Below are 22,567 nucleotides of genomic sequence, written 5' to 3' on the forward strand. Positions count from 1 at the left end.
GTGCTTAAGCACACAAAGTTTGGGAGGCAATGAAAAGATGGTTATCAATTCATCAGCTTCATGAAATGACAGAGTAGGAAAACAGTCACCTGGGAAGGACTACTGAGAACATCAAGCAGAGAAGATCCATTTTTACAAAAGTCCTTAAAAATATTTTGCTATTTTAACATGTCTCATCCACCATAGCAACAAAATTAAGATGATACTAGAAAATTACAAAGGAGGTAACATGATTTAAAAAACCCACAAATAACAGAGTTGTAGTAAGTCAGAACCAACTTACTCTTACTACAGCCTTTCAATATAAAAAGGAAGCTTATAAGAAAGAGAGAAAAAGACTTTTTACCAAGGCCTGTAGTAACAGAACAAGGGTCAATGGTTTGAAACTGAAAGAGGGTAGATTTAGATTGGACATAAGGAAGAAATTTTTTACAATGAGGGTGATGAGACACTGGAACAGGTTGCCCAGAGAAGTTGCGGGTGCCCCACCCCTGAACGTGTTCAAGGCCAGGCTGGATGGGGCTCTGAGCAACCTGATCTAGTGAAAGATGTCCCTGCCCATAGCAGGGAGGTTGGAACTAGATGATCTTTAAAGGTCCCTGCCAGCCCAAACCTTTCTGTGATTCTGTAGCCTACTGCATCATGCACTGAAATACTCAAACAGTGAAACACACGATGACTTTTTGCCATGTTTCTACAGACAAGAATACAGCTTTATGATAAACCTGTTCTGTAACGGAGCCTGCTGGCCAAGGCTCATATGAACTCTTTCATGATTTCAAGGATAACACAGGCCGAGACCCAATAGATCCTATTATTTGGTTTTGACCTTTGAGCAGGGGAAAATAAAGATGTTCCTTCAGGATCTACAGTATGTCATAGGTGCTTTGTCACAGCCACTTCTAGGCTATTGCACATTCCACTCCAGGTTTCACGCTTTTTAAAGATTAAGTATTCTGTTATACCCTCCCTGATCCCTGCCCAATTATTTGTACGACTTCTCTTCTGCCTTTTCTCCTTGACCCTAAAAAGACCAGTTAAGATCGAGACATTTCTTCGGTTTTTTTAGTCAATGACTCTGTCTTACTGCAGTAACACAGAAGTCACCACTCCTCATAGTCTTTTACAATCCATCACCCATAAGCATGTAAATCTGAAGCTCTAAGTAAAAAACAGAGAAGTATTTTCATTATGTCAACCTGAGCAACAAGTACCATCTTATTTCAATCAGACATAAACTGCTTCTGTAGCTAATTTTTCTGTTTACATGAGCAACAATTACTTAGAAGATTAGGTGGAAAAACAAGAATTCAGTCAACATATATCTTATAAAACATACACTTGAATTTTAACCTTGCCATTCTGTTTCTATAATTACAGCAAACTGGTTACTAAAGACACATGGGAATAATGCATCATCATCCTGAAGTGTAATACAGATCGTACCTTGTTTGTATTTAACTTCTTTAATTTCTGGAAAGCGAACCTGCTGCAGTACTAATAATGATGGACTTTCACGACTGAGTAACGAAAGCCACAAAGAACAAAGGTCCATGAGTGGCTATTCGCCTCTAGTGCGGGAAACACTCTGTGCACGTTACACACCCACGATCTTGGACTATGATCCTAAGTTGGCATTGCAATACAAAGCAAGAAAATTAATTCAATGCCTACAATCCAGGACAGAAGAAACTTTTTGGTTCCTTAAATCGGGTACTATTTGAACTCTCCACACAAGCAAGAGAAAACACTGTTACGAAACTACGACAACTCTACTACAACTACAATATGTGTAAAAAGTAACTGACCATTACACTCTTAATCTGCAAAAAGCAAGCAGCCTAGAATTAGAGTGCATTTTAGTACAAATATTTTGGCATAACTAATACAAAATATCTCACTGCTGTACAAAAGTTCGTAACGAAAGGCCAACCCCTTGCTAGCTAGCAGAAAGCCTAACAACCGTTACACTAGTCCACAACTGGGCCAGGGACCCTTCCCAGGCAGCCCACGGAGAGGAGCGACAGCCGGAGCTCTTACTCGGACATCCCTCCAGGTGCCGGTAAGAGGCAGCCACCCTTCCATTGCCAGCCTGCGGTCACCGGCTGCCCAGCAGATATAGAGTTTCCCCCTCTATGACAATGGAAATACTTAACTTTCTTCTCTGAGCATCTCCTAGTTTTTAGGTACCCTGGTGCGTCTACAGATACTGCTTTTCCCACAATCTTTTAGACTCAAGGTGTTCCTCATTCACACTGTATTAATTTTCCCTCCTCTCCCGCTAAAGTAACCCTCTGTATTTAAGTCAGGATGTAGCCATTAAAAACAATGCCATGAGAAAGAACTAAACTTTTATTTTTATTTTCTCATGCAGTCCACTACACAGAAATATCTTTTTTTTATAAGCAATGAATTCCACTGCATTTGACAATATTACCTCGTTATCCCTTGGCTGGCTTCCAGTTTGACTTTTGCAATTACAGACATGAATACGGAATGATAGCATCATGTCACTAACTTCCTAGACTCAAATAATTAACTTCTTCCCGTTAGTTACTTGTTAACACAGCTGGGAAATAACGCAATAGATGAATAATGCTATAAACTACTACTAACTTTTTTGCAGATTTATTCATGTGCAGGAAAACAGAAAGGTAATTATTAACATATTACCTTAACAGGAGTAAAGTTTCACTACATAAGAATACTTTAACTACAAAAGCATATTTATGAAAGCAACCATTTGTACTTAGTGATTAAACTAAGCTATGGTGTTACATGTATAGAGAGAGGAGGGGTAAAACAAAGCTTTGTTACTCGGCACAGTTGTTACTATACCATATATAACACCGAGTGACAATATGAAGTTTTATTTCATGTGAAAAGTTTAAGTGTAGCTTTCAAAATTATTTTTGTGATGCACGCACAGAAAACCTCTCCTAGGCAAACAATTCTGGAAGGTCAAATCTGGTCCACAGAAGTTACGCTGCATCTCTTTACTCAACGTCCCAACTGCTAAACTTATAAGAAGGAGAAAAGAGAGTTTAGAAGTCTTACCACTTCTCAGTGCCCAGGCTGTGCGCAACTGCCAAGAGCAAGGTGCCCTTCCAAGAACCATGAATTGCTACAGGTAAATTAAAACCTCAACATTAAGTCATAACCTTTACATCAGTGAGATCTCTCACCTTCTGAAGTGCTGTTGGTAAGACTACGCACAAGTCAGTCGTGAACTGACCATCACTGTGGTTCCTCATCCAAACAGATTAAACTTACTGGTGACCTGCTACATGGACAGGGCCACCTGCCCAAGTTGCAACATCCGCTCTGTACCTCTGGATCAGAGAACCCAGACTTCATTAGACCTTCAGGACCAGCTATATTTATATGAAAAAAAAAAATTCCCCCTGCAGTTTCCAGCTGATATACACAGAATTTGATGCAGCAGTATGACAGCGTTCAAAGCCATTCTATCTTTCAACCCTGTATTCAAGCACTGCAACTAAAACAGTCAAACAAAACTGTCATTTCTGCCCATGCCAATTGTCCAAAGGAGGTAATATTTCTGCCAAAACTTTAGACCAACAGTCTTGAAGGACAGAGGGAAACGCTATTCCCTCCTTTTCATTAGTGGGGGGACCACGACATGACACACCTCGTATGCAAGGAAACACATCTCATTGGGAAACAGTGGGGTTGTTTTTACTGATCATCTAATAATAAACAGTATTTCTTTTAGATATCCCATCTGAGGAAAATGATGTGTTTGCCAAATGAGGCCTATAAGAAAATCTGAAAGTTAACCCTCCTTTTATCTAAAAAACATAATAAACCCCACCGGATTTACAGCATCTCAAGCAATCTGCTGGAGCGACTACCTCATTTTTATGTCCTAATACAACGTAACTTTCAGCTTCACAGCTCCAAGGCCTATGCATCCCCTGTTGTTCTCCCACAACCACTTCTAAACTACAGATTTCAAGATAGCTTACTTCAATAGTTACAGATAGAATTTGAAGTTGTCAGCTTCTTGGCCCAGTAAGACCTTATAGGTCCAGAGCAAGGTTTTCCAGCTGACCCAAGAGCCCAGATAGCATTTTCTTAAAGACATAGTAGAGAGGCACAGGACCGACACTTAGTCATTTCCAAGTATTTTATCCCTTGTCTAATTTCAAACATGAGGAGAACACTCTTGTCACGCCTAATAGTGTGAGCTAAGGTGACCAGATTTAATCATACTAAAACCAGACACATTAGGGAAGAGAAGCAAGTTTCACTAATAAGCTACAGTGGAATGAATGACATTAAAAATAAGTTCAAAGACCTTTAGTGTTATGAGGTTTCCAAAGTTTGCAAGTGTGTATTAAAAGTCAGAATTTCACCTCTGTACACTGCTTCAAATCCATTTTCTAGAACTGAATGCAAGTTTCCCAGTAACAAAAATAAAGTACAAGTTCATTTGGCCACTGGCTGCAGTTTGACAGCTTTTGTAAAAATTGGTGCAGTGAGCATGTTCACTTAAATGGCCACTACAAGCAAAATATCAGCCTCTGCGCTGAAAGGATAAAGCATAATAAACATTCAATCTTTGGCTTCAAAAGACAAGAAAAAGGAGTAAGTTTAATACAGCCACACACTTAAAAATGCAAAATGAAATTCCTCTTGCCAAACTCTTTCCTCCCCATTTTTCCAGTTTGACTCCTCTAACTCACTTTATCCTGCTCTCCTGTTGCCGTATTTCAGCAAGTCTGATCCAGAAATTCAATAGATGCTCTTGTATTCAGCAAACAGCAACACTCAAAAAGGTTCCCAACCAGTTTTATTCCCTCAAAGTCTCTGCTACCTCCATGCAGAACCAAGGCAGCCATTAAGGTTATTTACCCAAGATATGCAATACTGATTGAACCAATGCCATACAACACAAGCACACAAAAAGTATTTTCAAAAAACTAAAACAGAAGCCCATTAAACACTACCTTTCTTCTAACGCAAGCTGTTTTCTTGTTCTCATACTATTTTAAAAACAACTTGAGATATTGGATGCTGGTTTATACTCTAGCTTACATAAACTTCAAAATTGCTATAAGTTGAAGTGACCCTCAAGTATTACCATATCAAAACATTTGGCAAGTTTTTGCCGTACAATAAGCATCCAAAGGCACATTTATTGTTTGCAGTGTTAGGCTTGATACAAAACGTACCACAAAATAAACCAAACCCCTCTCCTAACCAAAGAAGTCAATTTATTAGGCATATATCCTCTCTTACCAAACATGGACAGTTTCACACATCCATCCTACAAACAAGGCTTAAGATTGCTCTTGAAGTTACGCAAACACACACCTTTTGAAAAGGCATGTAAATGCAAAGTACAGAGCTGAGAACAATATACCTCCCTCCACTGCTAGTCAGCCTGTAAGATACAATCTACATGACTAATCAGATTAAGCACTGGGGCAGGGTGGGGAGACACTTAAAAATTCTCTTTGCTTTCACCTTTTACTTCTTTGCCTTTACAATGTATAAGCTATTTCTTGGAAAATTTTTTCCGGGTTAAAAAACGTCTCTTGAAGCCTAAAGGATGCAACCTCCATTCTAGCACACATTTACGTTTGATGGAGTGGAAAGAGACAAGAGAAATAATTCTATTTTGTCCCTATAATCACTTGCACTCACAATTTATGATTTCAAAGACACTTTTTATATCTATTTACTTGCAAATTAATTATTTTGCCTTTACTTGAATTCAGTTGAGGTTACCATTATGAGCTCAAAACTATAATGTAACATAGCTTAGCTGAGCCATGGTCCTGAATGCAACATTTTATAGCACTGACATTTCTATCCAGCAGTATTTTAGGTCACTAAATACACAGACTATAAACTAGGCAGACAGTTTATGCATGTAAAGTGACGCAATCCTTAAAGCAAGTCTAGGAGCAAGCATAATGACCTTAGCACCTGACATGCTACAAATGTGTAATTAATCAAAATCTGGACAATCTGCCTAGAGCAGACATTTCCACTGTGCCCCAGCAAAATAAAACCACAACTGCTGTAAAAAATGGTCATTCCAGAAATCATATCAGTACCAGAAGAGAAATATTAGAATCTCTTCTCCCTTTTCAATAAAGATATTTGAGACAAATTATGCAAATTACAATGTTCAGTTCCTCTGTATTATTACAAAATATTGAGTTATATGTGGTGTGAAAGCTTTAGCTCATCTTATTTTCAAGAGAGTTAAATTCCGTTCATCTCGTTATGAGAAAAAGGCAGACGTATACATGCGTATACTCTTCCCTTCCAAAAGTTGTCTTTGGGTGCTAAAAGCATTCTGTGTAGCATTTTAAAAAAAATAAATAAATAGAAGTTTACAGTATAAGCAAGTAGGCTCAATTTGTCAGTAGTTTAATACTAAGTTGTGTAAATGTGGTGTAAAGTTTGAGCAGTTGCTACTTTACCTCCCTGACAATGCCTTCATTCAGGGCTTCAGTGTCCTTCCCACACCCCCTCCTCTATGTGTTACAGCTCTGATCAACGGTACCTAAAGCACTATAAGGAATACACCCCTACATTACTTTATGCACCAGTGATACAGTTCCCAGCTGATAAAAATAAAACAAAAGCCTGGATGTGTTCTTCACAGCTAGAAAGACACTTAAATTCACCTTTATTTTCAAATTTAAAGAGAATATATGGAAGTAACTTGGAATTGCAGTTTTTATACCTTTCTTATTTACTTAAATTATGCATGATCATGTTCACTAAAAGCCTTTTTAACAGACATGGTTTTAATTTGGATGCCTGATAATGATTTTTCCAAAACATAAATAACTATTCCTCAGAAAAGCACCAAGCAAGTTTCAGCGTGCCACTTTTTCATTTCTCTTTGTCTATTCTTTTATTAGTTCTCTAACATTCTTCCTTTACTTCTTGATTTCAGCTTTACCCTTGTCTTCCTTGAGCAAAGAGTTCCTGCAACTTTTGACAGAGGTCTCACTACAGTAATGTAATAGCTTATACAAAACATAAAAACCCCATATACATGCTGCCTAATAAACAGAGGCTAGGTCTAGACTAGACAAGGTTTGCTGATGTATCTATACAAGCAAACTCCTCTTTCTGCTGAAGTAAATTTTGGTCAATATTAACAATCCTACCAACAAGAAAACTTCCTGCATCAACATCAACTTTGCAAATAACGTAAGGGACCATATCCTTATCACTACTATACGGTTAAAACTTTTCAGGTTTTCTTTGGCCATCTTTAAGAGAGTTCACTTTTTTGTTGTTCAAGTAATCCCTGTATATGAAGTTTTTAGACTACTCCTAAACTGAACATGTCCTCTCTAACCTGAGGTCTCGGGTTCTCCTGTGCTACAAACAGATGTAGACCCTACAGTGTTTTTTAACTGAGCCTGCAGTGACAAGCTTCGTAGCTTCTTAAAATGCTGATTATGCTCAGCTCTTACATCTTGGAAGAAGGAAGACTGCAGACTAGGAAAAGAGCAACGCTGCATGAAGAGAAAATCCAGTGAAGACAGGAGCACACTGAAGAGGAGGAAGAAAGGTTTACACAATACAAAGGGCCTTGAGTATTCCCACTTTCTTGAATCAGCCAGGAAGATGCAAAAAAGGAAAATGAGGGAGGACAAGCCATGAAAACACAATGCTAGATACCCAATATGCCAAGCAGAAGATAGAACAATGCACCTTGTTTTTCTTAGGGGAAAACAAAAAAAACCAAACAAACAAAAAAAAAGGTGGCAGTGGAGAGTCATATCAAATGCAATTTAGCGGGAACAAACACAGAAGACTCCGGAAACTCTGAAATATCTTGGGCGAGTTTATAGAGACCCTAATGATCCTATGAGAACAATTCTTACACATAACTGCTTTCCTAAAAGCTCTTACCAGCCATCAAAACTTTAACTAAAATCAACTCAATAAGCTAAAACACCGTGATCCTACTGATCTCCACCAAGAAAATCTTGGTATGGTCTTAGAGTCCACTTCAGACAGAGCATGATCTCTGCCAGAACCCACAGGGCAAGCCTCTGAACCCAGACACAAGTCCCCCTCCATTATAACGGCACTCAGCGCACCAGAACATACACTTTCATACTGACCTGTTAGACGCAATCAGGAATTTTCACCTGTAATAATGTTTCCATACAAAGTTTTCTCATGCTCTTGAAAGGTGATGATTCTTATCAGTAACTTTAAAAAGTACTAATGTTAACGTACATAAAACAATTCCGGCTGGAATCTCTTCCCAAATGCTTGCTAATTTTACAGCATCTTCCATCTTGCTACATTTGCAAGAGCTCAACTGATCAAGGCAAATCAGTTTGCCGCTTCAATTTATAAATAAAGATTATGGTCACGGAGATTTGTCTTGCAAACAGTCTGACATTTTTAGATGTTCAAATATACCACAAGAGCACAGCTTAAAATACTGAAGAGCTTCCTCCTATATTCACCTTCATGCTCATGTTTCATTCAGAAGCAATAAGGATTGCAACTATTATATAGTAAAAAGTCCACAAATCAAGGACTGCTGCAGTTAACTCGGATTCATTTCCTGCATGCGACAAAATCACTACCCTGCAAAAGCTGCCCCCTCTATCTTTTTTTTTTTTTTTTTTTTTTTTTAAATCAGGTCTACAGTAAGCGCACAGATATATCTGCTAGTGATCTAGATTTCTGCTGTGGTATAGCACTGCAAACACTGTTAGCAATGAACAGCACAGCTCCTACATATTTCATTCCAGATGCCTAAATATTGACAAGGCGCGCTTACTCAGTTCTCATTCTTGCTGCCTGTGGAAGTTTCTCATTAAAGCCTAGAAAGGGATTCATACATGATTTTTCTGGTTCAACCATGAAATCTGAACTGTAACAGCCCTAACTCACAGCAAAGAATTTATACCTCACAAAGAGTTAGTTCCACATAAATTCAATATCATTTTCAGAAAATTTTTAATCGGTTTTGACCTCTAATGACTGCAACAGGCATGCTTGGTACAGGAGTGAAACGGTTTAACTTAATTTTGTAAAAGTTAAAATTGATGCACATCCCTAACAGCCACTGCTGTTGTTGTAAATCCTGCTTCTTGTTGATTTAACTTGCACCATTAAGTTTTAAAGCTAAGCCTGCATTAGAACCTAACAAAATCCATTTAACTGATTTACTTAAGCATATACATTTTGATTTTATACTACTCCTATCAGCGATGGCACGCTAGAAGAGGTACACTTTCAGAGATAACAAAACTTTTCTAAAGTTATCTCTGAAAAAAAGCACAGTAAGAGAACAGCCTATTTTCTTAAAAAAAAAAAAAAAGCAGACATTTTTAAAAAACTGTTTTCAACTGTACAGTGAAAAGTTTCTCCTTTGGCTACCCAGAAGCAAGCAGAATGCTTGCCCATGACACTATTACCATGAAAAGGAAGATGGAAAGACTAGCAGCTAACAAAACAAGAACTATTTCCCACAACCCTCTTTCTTCCACTCAATTCAGTCCTCCAAACTTTAGATAAAACTTCCAGATGACAGTCTCCACTGCTCTGACACTAGAGGAGCTTACAAATTTGCATATGAAATTAAGTTTAAATTACAGAGCAAAACAGGGTGAACTAAGTTCACACCAGCAACCTTACTTCTGAACTCTAATCTACATTAAGATATGGTCCAACCTTCAACACAGAGAGCAACAAAAACCCAAGTTACATCAGATGCAAATTAAAAATACAAACAAGAAGTTTCTGAGTTCAGCTATGGCTGAAATTGCATTCCTAATAAAACAAATTCTTGTAGCTCCCTGCTTGAAATTTAAAAAAAATTAACTTTTGTCTACCTTGTATATTAATGAACACATCTGGGTCCCAGTAGCTAAACCACCAGTATCTCCATGAAAATGGGAGATGAGAAGCATGTCCGTGTCTTCAAAAGATCAGTACATTACCAGAGCAGAGTGGGAAGCTGCCCGCACTGCAAAAAACTTTCAATCATCATGATCCTCACCATCATATGTGTGACTAAAAAGTTTCTATTTCCCCTTCATAGTAACACCAAGTTTGAGACATAAGCAACATTAACTAGAGCAAATCTAATGAAACCCAAAGACAAGGAGCATTTTCATATCACCTTCAGGTACTTCTAATTTATGGAAAAACAGAAGTCAACGCTATTGAACCAATATTTGAATCTAGTGCATAACTGCAAAGACCTCAGAGAAAACATATTTGATCCTTTATTCTTAGTACTGTTGTCAAGCAATGCTTCATACCTGCTAGACCAAGCTACAGCAATGAAACCTTCTGACTTCAAAACCAGACTAATCAAGAAGGGAAGGAAAGGAGATGGCATTAATTTTTCCTGAGTTTTTAGACCATTATATCAAAGTTATATTGTTTATTCAAGAATCACAGAACCATAGAACAGTTTGGGCTGGAAGGGACCTTTAAAGATCACCTAGTCCAACCCCTCTGCCATAGGCAGGGACATCTTTCACTAGATCAGGTTGCTCAAAGCCATAGCGAGCCTGACCTCGAACACTTCCAGCAGTGGGGCATCCACAACTTCTCTGGGCAACCTGGTCCAGTGTCTCACAACCTTTATTGTAAAAAATTTCTTCCTTGTGTCCAATCTAAATCTACCCTCTTTCAGTTTCAAACCATTGACCCTTGTTTTGTCACTACAGGCCTTGGTAAAAAGGTCTCTCTTCATCTTTCTTGTAAGCCCCCTTTATAAATTGAAAGGCCTCAATAAGGTCTCCCTGGAGCCTTCTCTTCTCCAGGCTGAACAACTCCAACTCCCTCAGCCTCTAACCATTTTCATGGCCCTCCTCTGGGCCCAGTCTAACAAGTCTGTGTCTGTCTTGTGCTGGGGACCCCAGAGCTGGATGCAGTGCTCCAGGTGGGGTCTCACGAGTGCAGAATAGAGGGCGAGAATCACCTCCCTCAACCTGCTGGCCACACTTCTTTTTACAAGTCCAGGATACAACTGGCAAAGAAGGTACGGCAATCTTGAGGATAAAGTACAAGAGATCCCAAGTCTGGCAAAAATTTACATATGACTCCATGCCAGTTTCCTGAAGCTCCAAATGGAATTAATATTTTCCTATTTTCACAGCAGCCTTCAGTAATGTTTTCAAGGTTCACAGATGAAGAGGAATTTGAAGAAATGTTACGTTAAATAAAGTGGAATGTAATAAATGCTTGGTTTATTTAAAAAAATATATTTGATTTTGACCTGTATCATTTATAAGAAGAGGTGATGTAGCAACACGATGCAGTTCACTGCTGTGGCATCAGAGGTTCTATGGGTAAAAAGAAAATTGTCAGAAAATTACCCATTGGGACACGCATTATTTCCTAAAACAGTGTTCCTCCCAGCAGCTGTACTGCAACCATTCCCTGATTACACCTCATATACTCATGCTGATAACGCGAGCGTTTAAATCTGACAATGTTACACCTCTGTAGTTATGTTAAAGGCTACAAGTTACAGCACCACAGCAGGGCACATCAGCTCACGACAATTTTACTACGAAGTCATTTAGTCATGTCGGTAACAGGTCTGAACTGCATTGTTGTAGAGCCATCAATAGTCAACATGTAGTCTTTCTTTCACTGATAAACCTACAACTCTTACAATAAAATAGCAAGTTACTTATGTAGACAAGCTCAACAGCTTTCTATAGTTTTCCAACCATTAAATTTTCTTGCCTTTTCCTTACTGAAAATTTTCCTTTAACAAGTAAGGGAAACTCAATGGTCTCTGTAACATACTAAAAAAAATAGTAGCTTAAGTTTGCACCCTATGTAGGTTACAACTTTTACCTAGGCCTCTAAATGTTGGTTCCAACAACCATTTCTTTACATGAAGATTATCCTGAAAAGCATAGTAATTAAAGAGTTTTTGAGTTTACTCTTGCCAAAGAACAATGCTGGCACCTAGTCAGTTTAAAGCAAGTTCATGCATTCCTAAAGCACACGCAGAAATTCCAAGACCAAGCTTTCCACACTCCTTTTCTCCAAGCTCTGCGCGGCAGGAAGACTGTACTGACCTGCAGGCTGCTGGGACTGCCTCTGCACGTCCTCCTGGCGTGCCTGTCCAAGCGGGACACCTACCCTGTTTTCCTCCTGATGCACACAGACAGACCCTGTTGGACAGCACGGGAAGTACAACAGCATGGCCATGCTGTTGAACAGAAGCACTGATCCAGCCACCTTAAACTTTAATTTGATTCTGCCCTCAACAAGTTAGAAAATCCTGGTTGAAAAGTGTAGTACACGACATCAGTATCCACCTGTAACACACTGACAACGTCTTACTAGGAAAATTCCCTCACTTCACATTCATGATACAAGTTTTCGATGTTGAGAGTGGCATAAGTGCAAGTGGGACATCTTTAAAGCTGTTTCATCCGCTAGGATTTGGGGGAAAAAAAAAAAAAAAAAACAAAACAAAACCAAACTTCAATGCCAAGAGAGACTACTTCAGGTATACCCAATTCACGCAAGCACTGGCACCCAGAATGTGACTCATCATTAAGGTGGGCCCTGCTGAAATAACTGTGACTACACAAAACTAGGCACTACTTGAGAAACGCAACAGATAAAAAGCAGTACTTGGAGATCTTAACATATAAATTCTAAGAAAACACTTTTTAAGCTCAGTATCTGAGAGAACTTTCTCAAAGGACTCAGTATTGTTTTCATAACAATACAGCTAGAATGTAAGACCTTACATCAACACTAAGTTAAATTCAAAAAAGCCACCCCAGAATCAGTATCCAAATAAGGGTGTGCATCAATTTAGTTTAAATTAATTTAAATTATTTAAATTAAAGCAATGCAATTTTCTCATGCCAACAGTCTACATAACAGGCTCAAGTTATAAGGCAAGTTCAAACCAGTGTAAAAAGGACTAAGGTAGAAGAAAAATCATTTAGTTAAACCAGTACTACTGTTTTGTCAGCCGAGGAGCGGGTTGCGCATGTGTAATTTAGGTGCCTAAACTAAGAAACTGTTCTCTACGTGATCCCTGGATAGGCAATGGAAGTTCTCTCCAGAGGGGTAATTCAGTTCAGAAGCCTAGTTCAGCTGCTCTGAGCTGTTGTTGAGTTACTAGGATCTGCGTGTACTCAGCTGAGAAAACAAGAAGCTGTTAACGCTAGCCACTGAGCCTAGATTCTAGAGTTAGGTGTATAAATTACTCCCAAGATTGAATGTGTTCCCCACACCTCCATGGGACAACTATGTCCAGTATTTCAATCGCACCTCAAATACATGGTGATGATATGATTGTGAAATGTAACCAATCTTAAGAACCGAAGCAACTAAGAAAGACGTAAAATAAGAAGTTGGGCAACAAATACTGAGAAACAAGAGAAGTCGCAAAGCAGGGGGAAAAGACTTCTTTCTAGTAGAGTCACCAGCAGAGACACAAAGTGTCAATGCAACACAGACACCAATACACAACATTGCAGCATTTCACTGTGAGCATCTTTGGAGTAGAAACTATGTACTCACGGTACTTATGAAGTATCTTATTACTTCTCCAAAAAGGATGCATCCCAAACACACTCCATATCAACTAAGCACCAATTCACAATATGGTATTACAAACAATATTTGGTCTCATTTAAGTTACATGGCCACTAGATATTTCTGGTCTCCATGGTCCATTCCTCCTAGTCCTGCCAAAAGGATTTCCAAGACTTTTTTTTTCCCCAGACTATGTGTGTATTAAGGGGGAGGTATATGATTATATATGAACTTGGGGAAAGGTTGTTGAGTAAGTCAATAACAAAACAAATTAAACCAAAATAAGGTAAAACAAGTAAGTAATCTGGGTCCTCTTAGTGCTGACCGACAAGCATACAGATAACCTAGGGTTAAATTCCTTTCTCCTCAAAGGCACAGCTGGAGGATTTAAATACAACGTGGGGGAGACGACATGTGAGTCTACAAAGGAAAGGAGTATGTGGAAAGGAAAGAGTATTAGGTGAGATCACAAGGAAGGTTTTAATGACAGGAAAATAAGATCAGAAGGGCAAAAAAACCATGGTGAAGGAAATAGTTACTGGGAGGGAGAAAACTGAAAGGGGAAAGGTAATAGGGGGATAATGATGGTGATGGCATGTAACTTGAAGAGTTAATAAGAAGGATGGGAAAAGGATCCCAGTAAGGACATAGTTAGCTTTCAGTGGCAAAGTTACTGGGAAACAAATGAGGTGATTATTTGCAACAACAAAAAACCGCAGGACTGATCATCTGGTTGGAGGCAATAAATGCACAAACAAACAGACAGATAAAAGGTTACAGGGGGCACCTTCTCCGGTAAGGCCACAACAGCAGGGGGCAACAAGGGGAAGCCTGGTGCACAGTCCTTGACAGTGAGAGAAACCTGGAGAAGGTGACAAGGAGGAGCTGTGGGAAACATCCCCCAGCAGCCACGATGGCACTGGGGACACAGGGGAATTTCTCTAGGTACAGCCAAACAGCTCCTAAACAGACCTGAGTGTCACTAGGGCTCCGGGGAAGGCTGGGATACAAGAGGGTGAAAGGAGGCAGTACAGAGAAGGACAGGGAGGAGAGAAGGCAGGTGAACACCCGAAAACAGTGCCCAGGGAGGTTATGGACAAAAGCTCACGGGGAGAAGAAAGCAGAGGCCTGGGACAAGCAGGGCCTGGGATGGCTGGGGGGGGCAGTCCCGGGGCCGGGGGGCAGAGCGGGGGCGCGGGGCTGCGGGAGGACGGGCCCGAGGGGCCGGGGTCTAAGAGCCCGCGGAGCGGGAGGGAAAAGCAGGGGCAGCCACCGAGGCGGCCCCGGCCACGCGGGGGCCGCGGTCACGGGCGAGGGCAGGGAGGCGGAAGGGAGGCCCGGGCCGGCACGGGGAGGGAGGGAGGGAGGGAGCGGGCAGGCCGGCCGGCCGGCGGGCAGATCCGGCGGGGCCGAGGCAGCCGGGCAGCCGGCGGGGCGGGCTCCCGCGCCCCAGCGGGGGCGATGCATTTTGAGTGCGCAGTTCGCGGCCTCCCCGCTCCCACCCGGCCCGCGGCTGCTGGGGCCGATCTGCCAGCGGGCTGGACAACAGCTCCCGCCGCCCCCCTCGCTCCGCAGGCAGGTGCGCGCCCGGGAGAAGAAAGGCGGGCGGGCGGGCGGGCCGGGCCCGGCCTCCCCTTCCCCCGCTCCCGCTCCCCGCGGAGTGACTCAGTGCCGGGCCCCGCTCCGCCAGGCCCGCGCGGCCTCGGCCCGGCGGGGCCGCCTCCTCCCGGGCCGGGCCCGGCGCGGCCTCGCTGCGACACAACGCCGCGGCCTCCCCGCACTCACCAGCATCGCGCGTCCCGCAGAGTCAGGCCGCGTCCGCCCGCCCCTTCCGCCTCCGCCAGGCCCGGATCTGCCGCCGCCGCCACCTCCCTCAAGCGCGGCCCGGAGAGCGCGGAGGCGCCGCCCCTCGCCGCCCGCCCCGCCCCGGCCCAGGACGCGGGGAGGCCCCGCGGCCCGCGGGGGGCCTAGGCCCGCGGCTGCCCGCGCCGGGAGGGATCGCCCGCTCCCTCCCCTTCCCTGCAGGCGGGCGAGGGGCGCTGCGGAGGGAAGGGGCCGGGGCGGCAGCGTCGCGGGGCCTTTCCCCGCCGGCGGGGCCGGGAGAGCTCGGGGTGACCTGAGCCCGGCCGCCCCCTCCCTCCTCCCGCCAGGAGAGGAGCTGGGGCAGGTCGGGGCCTGGCGCAGCCGCGCTGGGGCTGCCGCGGGGCCTGGACGCCGGCTGCCGGCTGGGGTTAGCGGTGCTGCCGGGCTCGGCCCCTTCGCGGAGCCTGCCCTCCGGCATGAGCCAGCCGGGGGCGAGCGGTGGCCGGGCGGCCGCCATCTCCTCGGCCGCCAGGCCCCAGCCCTGCCCGAGGTCATCGCTCCGACACCCCACCCCATCCCCCAAGTTAGTCCGGTGCCAGAAGAGCTGTCGGATGTGGATGACACCATTAGACGTGATAAGACTTTCCTCCATCCATAACTAAGCAGCCGCTTTTGTATTTATGAGAAACGCGGGTTCCTGGCGTGTCCTGGACATACTGAGCTGCACCATACCCAGTCTGGGAGCCCGAGTGGATGGTACAGCTGTGCATTAACAGTCTGTCCTTGTCGAGCAAGTGTTCAACCAAGCTGCGAGGCTCGCCTCTGACTTATTCACGTAAAGAGTCATTACCTCGAGGTGAACACTGCGTTGAAAACTTTGATGGCGATTAAAGTGCAGCTGTCATAACATAAAAATCTTCCTGTAACTGCAAATTTCAGATTAATAAGAAAACAACTTGGAAAACAGCATTGCAAAGAGAACAGGCTAGAAATTGAAAGAAAGGAAGTTTTATTGTTCAGCTGTGAGCTGGTTGGAAGATGTGTGAAGGTATTTGGTCTGACTGATTTAGGGATAAGTAGTTAGATGAACCTGTTTGCAATCTATGAACAAATTTGCGCAAAAATGCCTAGTGTAGGTCACTTTAATTTATGATGATAAAAATCTAAACTTCCTAGCATCTTTGCACCGCCTTTATGTGGATTGTGAGTGGGGCGGTTAATTTTTAACAGTATGAAATGGGTGATGCAAAATCATACTGAAATTTAGATGGGTTTCAGAAAAGTAATGTTTTGGAGTAGATCCTGTCTTATTTATTCCTGAGGACTGTGGAAGTATATTTCTGGAGTGGTGCTGCAAAGAGAAAGAATGGAGTTTGCGTATGCTTGGTATTGTGCTGTGCCAAGGTTCTCTGCACTGTACTCTCACAAACCACACAGATTTTCCCTGCCGAGATGAAGTTAGATTCTGGTCTGAATTATACCAGGAGACATTTAAAGCAACTCAAACGAAGTCATAAAAAGTTCTTATCCTTTACCTTAGTGTAAGGAGTTCAACCCAGAAAATGCAGTATCTTCATAGGAAAGGAAGGAGAAATGGGGAAGCTATAGAAAGACACGGAAGATTTCTTTGCTCTGCAAAATGCTTCACTTGCATCCTGGCTCCACCAGCTGTAGACCATTTTTGAAAACTGGCCTTCTCAAAGCTAATGGTCCTTAGTCACCGAAGTGCTTGAAAAATTATTTCCCTGTATAATAATGCCTTACTACGGCACAGCCTACTGAAGTGGACACAAGCAAAGTTGTTGACACAGCTCTTCTAATGAAATAGTGCTGGCTAAGCACCTGAGAAGCACTGTCTGAGGAACTGGTTTAATGTGGAGCTGGAACACTCTCTCAGTCGGCTGGGTGGCATCGCAACGCTTATATTAATTTTGCCCATGTAGACATACTTTGCAAATACCATTCCTAGGCATGACTAAATTTCTGTCTTGCTTATGTACGTGAGCTGTACTAGAGGAGAGTTCATGTTAGTCATGCTGGATGCTGCATCAGCATGGCCAGTTCTGCATGGTGTGTTAAAGACTGGGGAGAGTGAGGGCAAACAAAATAGCCTGTGGGAGATAGGAACCAAATCCAAAGGAGGGTGGACTGATCATAAAAAATGAGGACTGGTTTTTCAGTTTTGGAAAGTAAGTTTTAATGCCGTATTTTACAGCGGTTGTCTTTACACAGAGGTAACGCCAACGTTGTTTTCAAATCCTAAAGGGGACAATAGAGCCATGGATAAGCAAGGAAAGTGGAAGAGACATGACAGGAAGGGAAGAAAATATGGGGAGAAGGAAGGTCTGAATTAGCACCATCTTGCACTAGACTAGGTTTTTTTGCTTTTGTGATTAACTGCAATACAAGCTTGAAATCTGACAATTTGTAGTGTTGAAGGTTTGTTTCTTTTTTTTTTCTCTAGAGTTGCATTATGATTTGCATACACTTTAAAAAGGACAAGGCACGGTTCTCTGATTTTATTCATGATGCTGGTAGCTCGGTTGGCACTCTGAAAAGGTAGGCCATGAAAAAATCCTCACTAGATGATTTAGACATGGTGTATAACACCACTCATTCATACATCCATTGAAAGAATTCCAGTAGCAGGATAAGTGGTCACAGAGAGAAAAGTGAATTGAATGCCAAAATAAATGTTACCAAATTACTCATAGCAGGATGGCTAATGCATTTTAAATTGTCCAATGGAATTCATGTACTTCGCATGAAAGGAGAGAAGCTTCCCCTGGAGATTGAGGCCGCCAAAATTTCAAGGACAAACTTTGTGAGAGAAATCCACTCTGTTTTTACTGAAGTGAGTTTGCAGTGCTGCTGAGAGGGGCCTGTTTCGAAAGTAACTTGCAGCTTTCTCACTTGTTGCATCAGCAATGAATCAGCACACATCAAGCAAGAAAATTATCATGACAATGTTTGCTGTTGATGGGAGTAGGAAGCTCCGAGTAGGGAGTAGGAAGCTCCGTTGGCAAAGAGGAAAAGCCTGAGTCATTCAAAGACACAGAGGTGCAGTGGCTGCTAGTTTATTACTACTGTCAGGAGGCTGGCTGGATGGGGAGGGATACTTTCCCTGCTAGTTATATCTACAGTGATTGTCTGAAAACAGTAATTGTATCACCCTCTCAATATGGCCAGGAGGACAGGCTAATTGTAGATGATAACCACACTTTTTGCCACATTCTTATCAAATATGAGTTCGGTTGTGCTGTCAGTGCACCAGTGACTCAGGCTGGCAAAACAAAGAAAGAGAGATAGAGAGGCAATATTGCAAAAGTGTTTGATCAAACAACATGACAAATCTGCTTTTTGGAATTTACTGACTCTGTAAGATATGCAAAAGTAGTGAATGCGGTCAAACACACCACATGATGATGTCTTATATAAACTACAGCCAGCTTGAATATAAACAAATATTTCTTTGATTATGATACTGACCCCCCCCAAAAAAAAAACCCAAACACACCACTGTATGTGTATTTACAAGACTCCAGCTTGTAAATAACAGTTTTGAAGAACTAGCTAAAGAAAATTCCTGTATGACAGTAGCTAGCCTGGATGCAAAGTTCTTCGAGACACCAAGATTGTTACTACTGTTCACAGAGAATATATGATGGGAGGATAGATAAGAGCAGAGAGGTCAGTGCTAGACTTGTATCTGTCCTAACAGTTAGTGTAGACTATGCTACAGAGATTCCTGAGCGTACTCATACTTTTTAATCAGTGGTAAGGTACTTAGTATTTTGAACTCCTTCAGTTATGCTCAGTGGGCTCACAAAATGAGAATGACTTCTGAAAGTCTCACTCAAAGGCCTCTTCCAAAACTATTCTAGATAACAAAATTTTGCAGTACAACTTCTGTTAAAGTACTGGAGTTGTACTTACACTGATCAATGTGCTTTTCACTAACCAATACATTTGTTTGATGAATTATAGCAGAGTTTTGAAGTTACATTACAAAATGTAACTAAATGCAACTACCAAATGTTTTCAGTCCTCAATGTGTTTAACGAATTTATATATGAAGTAGAACTCTGATTTGCGCATCTGAGTTTTCTTAAAGGTACGAGAACATTAACTAGTATTATTTTCATCTAGGTTACTTAGTCCAATGCTTCTTATTTATAAGTGTGCAACCAGTCAGTGAAAGAGATGAAGGGACACTGCTATTTACTTTCTGCCAGGAAAATTCTTCGGATGCTGTGAGGACGAAGAAAATGTTAATATGATTTGCTTCGGGCAATAATATAATAGAGCTGCAAAAATAAGTTATTAATGGATAATTTGACCTTCAGAATACATCTAGATACCAAAAATTGCTGGCTATGTACAGTTTAACTAACTAATAATCTTGCTCCTTAAAAGATCTGGGAAAATGGAACTCTGAGGGGAAGGCCTGTGAAACTAAAATGAATTTGTTAAATAGGATCTGCTAAATCTGAAAGAGGTTATCAGGATATACAAGCTAGGTGGAGAAGGGACGGAGGAGATTTAGCAAGTTACCAGTCTGAAAAAAATCACTCGAGAGCAGACTTAGCGCTACGCTGATGGCGCAGACTTTGCTGTTGGCTTTGTTGGAGATGTGCAAGCAGAGCATTCCCATCGCACTTGGCAGTGCTAGTGGGTAGGGGACTGCAACTCTTCTCCCTAGCCTGATAAACATGCAAAAAAAGTTTGAGTGGTGTTTCCTAGACTCAGTTAGAGGGTTTGTTTTGTTGTATTTTTCCACAACAACGTGCTGGATAGATACAGCCTGATAGAGTTAGGGATTTGATGATGTGAAAGTGGGCTTGCTAGCATCTGCCTATGGGTTTTCATCAGATTTGATGCCAGCATGTTACAGTATTTTCCTTCTTTTTGGAAAGGAACTCCCTGAGCACCAGGGTGGAGGTTATCACATGCATGACTGGGAGACCCTATCAGTTGTGTAACTGAAATACTCAGACTCCTAGGTAAAGAATTCTCATAGTCCGAAAGCGATTTTAGTTCTGCACAGGGACAGACAGCACCAACAACTCTGACTCACACACCTGAATCTGCCATGAGGAAGGGTGGATGTCTGGAAGCCTGTTTTGCACTTGTTTCCAACCAGTTGTGGTGAGCACACACTTTCTCCACTGTCCTTCTTCCTTGAGAACTGCTGAAGGCTCCTCAGGAATTTGATATAGCCAAATGCTATTAGACTTACTCTCAAATCCATTTTTTTGGAGCCTGAAAGCCAAAATTTCACAGGTAATATTTTTACAAAGTATGGTTATAGCTGAGAGGTGCCATCAGCTCTGGAATTTTTTGTATTGGGAAGCAAGCTGTACATGAATACGATGGATTTAAATTGAAGTGACTGTATATAAGTTGTGCACCTGTCTCACACATAAAAATATATTCCTAAGCATAAGTGAGAATGCCTGAGTGAAAATAATGAGGTACAGCAAAAGGTGATCAGTCAAACTTCTAGGGAGGTTGTGTGATATATATTAGGTGCATGCCTGAGTAAAGATTTTTCTTACTGCAAATCAGAACAACGTGTTTGAAATTTATCTTGCAACCTGGTAAAGAGGCACAGAGTTTTCTGGATACTCTGCATTTACACAGTGGATAAGGACCCATTAATGCGTGGTTTTTTTCATCTTCCTTCATAGCCAGAATACTGGGTACTCAGTCATATATCCTCAAGTCAATGGCAGATACTGTTTCCAAATATCTGGGAGATTCGGAGGCCAAATTTCAGTCTTTTTGTGTATCAAGAGCATGTACCAGAAGAGATTTTCTATGCATCTTATACATTCTTGTAAACTGGATTATCACAATGATATTATTCTACCTCCAGGAAGCAGCTTAAAACATTTTCCTACTGTTTTTGTCCTTAAAAAGGTATTTCTAAGCTTTCTTTTGTATCTGTTGTCATCAAACTTAGCACTAGAAGCCAATGAAAAGTATTACCATTAGAAGCCAATGAAAACTATTCTCTTTTCCCTGTGAAACGGGACAAAGATTTGCCCGTTACCTGACCAAACTGCTTTTTCAGAAGTCTTATTCTCCCTAGGCCCTCCAAGGGTTTTGTATTTGAATCTGGCATTAACCAGTTTGAGGCAGAATGCTTTGAATTACCTCTTTTTGATTAAATTCTTACTAGTTGTTTTCTTTTCAGGGAGAAGGTCTGTGTGGATAATTGTTTTCAGAAATTGTTACAGATCATGGCAGATGCAAATTTTCACAGTTTGTTTTCCAGCTGAAAGAACTCTCTGTGTCCTCCTTTCCTTCCCTTTTCTGTCCCTCTTCCTCTCCTAAATCTTCAGTTTGTGTGACACAACGCATTTCATTTGACCTGAAAGGAAAGTTTGTCTATGAGTACTAGCAACAGAGTTCTGTTTTCTTTTCTATCAGAGTGAGAGTATTGTCCTCATTTTTTTTCTTTCTCTAAGGGGATCTATAAATTTGCCTCACTTAGAAGGATAATGCTCTTCCCGTGTAGCACTAGGCTTTGGTTGCACTAGCATGAGCCTTACCATGCTTTGCAGAAGTGAAAAAGAGTGGGGAGCTATTATGCCATTCAGCTGGGAGGTGGGACCTCCTGCCCGTAGGTTCAAATTTGCCAATAGTTTGAGATTACTAAACTACATCTGTCTTTTTTTTTTTTCCCCCAGATAATATATTTGCCAAAACCAGCAAGGATTGTTGTGAGTGCTAAGAGAAAGCAGTGTTATGAAGGCTGACATAAGGAATACACACTGGCTGTGATCTTTGTTATTCATATGTATTACCTCTCCAGAACCACAAAATATCCTCCTCTTGTCTTTCGATTTCCGTGCCTAATGTCAGATAGAGAATCTCGAAACAAAGCAAAACTGAGATTAAGTGCTTAAGTGGTATCAGCTACTTCTGTTCTGGTTTGTTGGTCTTAATGAGTAGCATCAAATCTGTCAATTAGTGGTCACTTTGACAGCATAGACTTAAGGAAGCAATACAGTCACTGCTAGTAATGCCTGTATGATACTGTATTGCAGTACTAATACTTATATTTGGTAAAGGTTGCGCAGCTGTATTGAACATCTCTTGCTTTTTCTGATGGATCCATTTTCCTCAATGTTTCGGTCAAGAAGTGATGGTTCCCCATTTTAAGGTTTTGTTCTTGCTTTTGAGCTGAGCACGGTTTGCT

At 41.7% G+C, this 22,567-nt stretch overlaps 1 protein-coding gene across 2 annotated transcripts in view; it reads right to left on the reverse strand.

Moving 5' to 3' along the window:
* The window catches only part of CUL1 (cullin 1), a 56,223-nt gene extending 40,816 nt beyond the window's left edge, over positions 1-15,407 (reverse strand). The window contains exon 1 of one of the 2 annotated variants that reach the window (XM_082314932.1): positions 15,343-15,407. Coding sequence is in view for 1 of the 2 variants with exons in the window: in XM_082314933.1 (XP_082171059.1) it covers positions 15,343-15,348 (6 nt within the window). In the remaining variant the exon portion in view is untranslated. The remainder of the gene's footprint in view (positions 1-15,342) is intronic. The other variant, XM_082314933.1, reaches the window with a different exon arrangement.
* Positions 15,408-22,567: the final 7,160 nt, after the last annotated feature.

This window comes from Platalea leucorodia, assembly GCF_965183815.1.
Source record: "Platalea leucorodia genome assembly, chromosome: 1".
NCBI lineage: Eukaryota > Metazoa > Chordata > Aves > Pelecaniformes > Threskiornithidae > Platalea > Platalea leucorodia.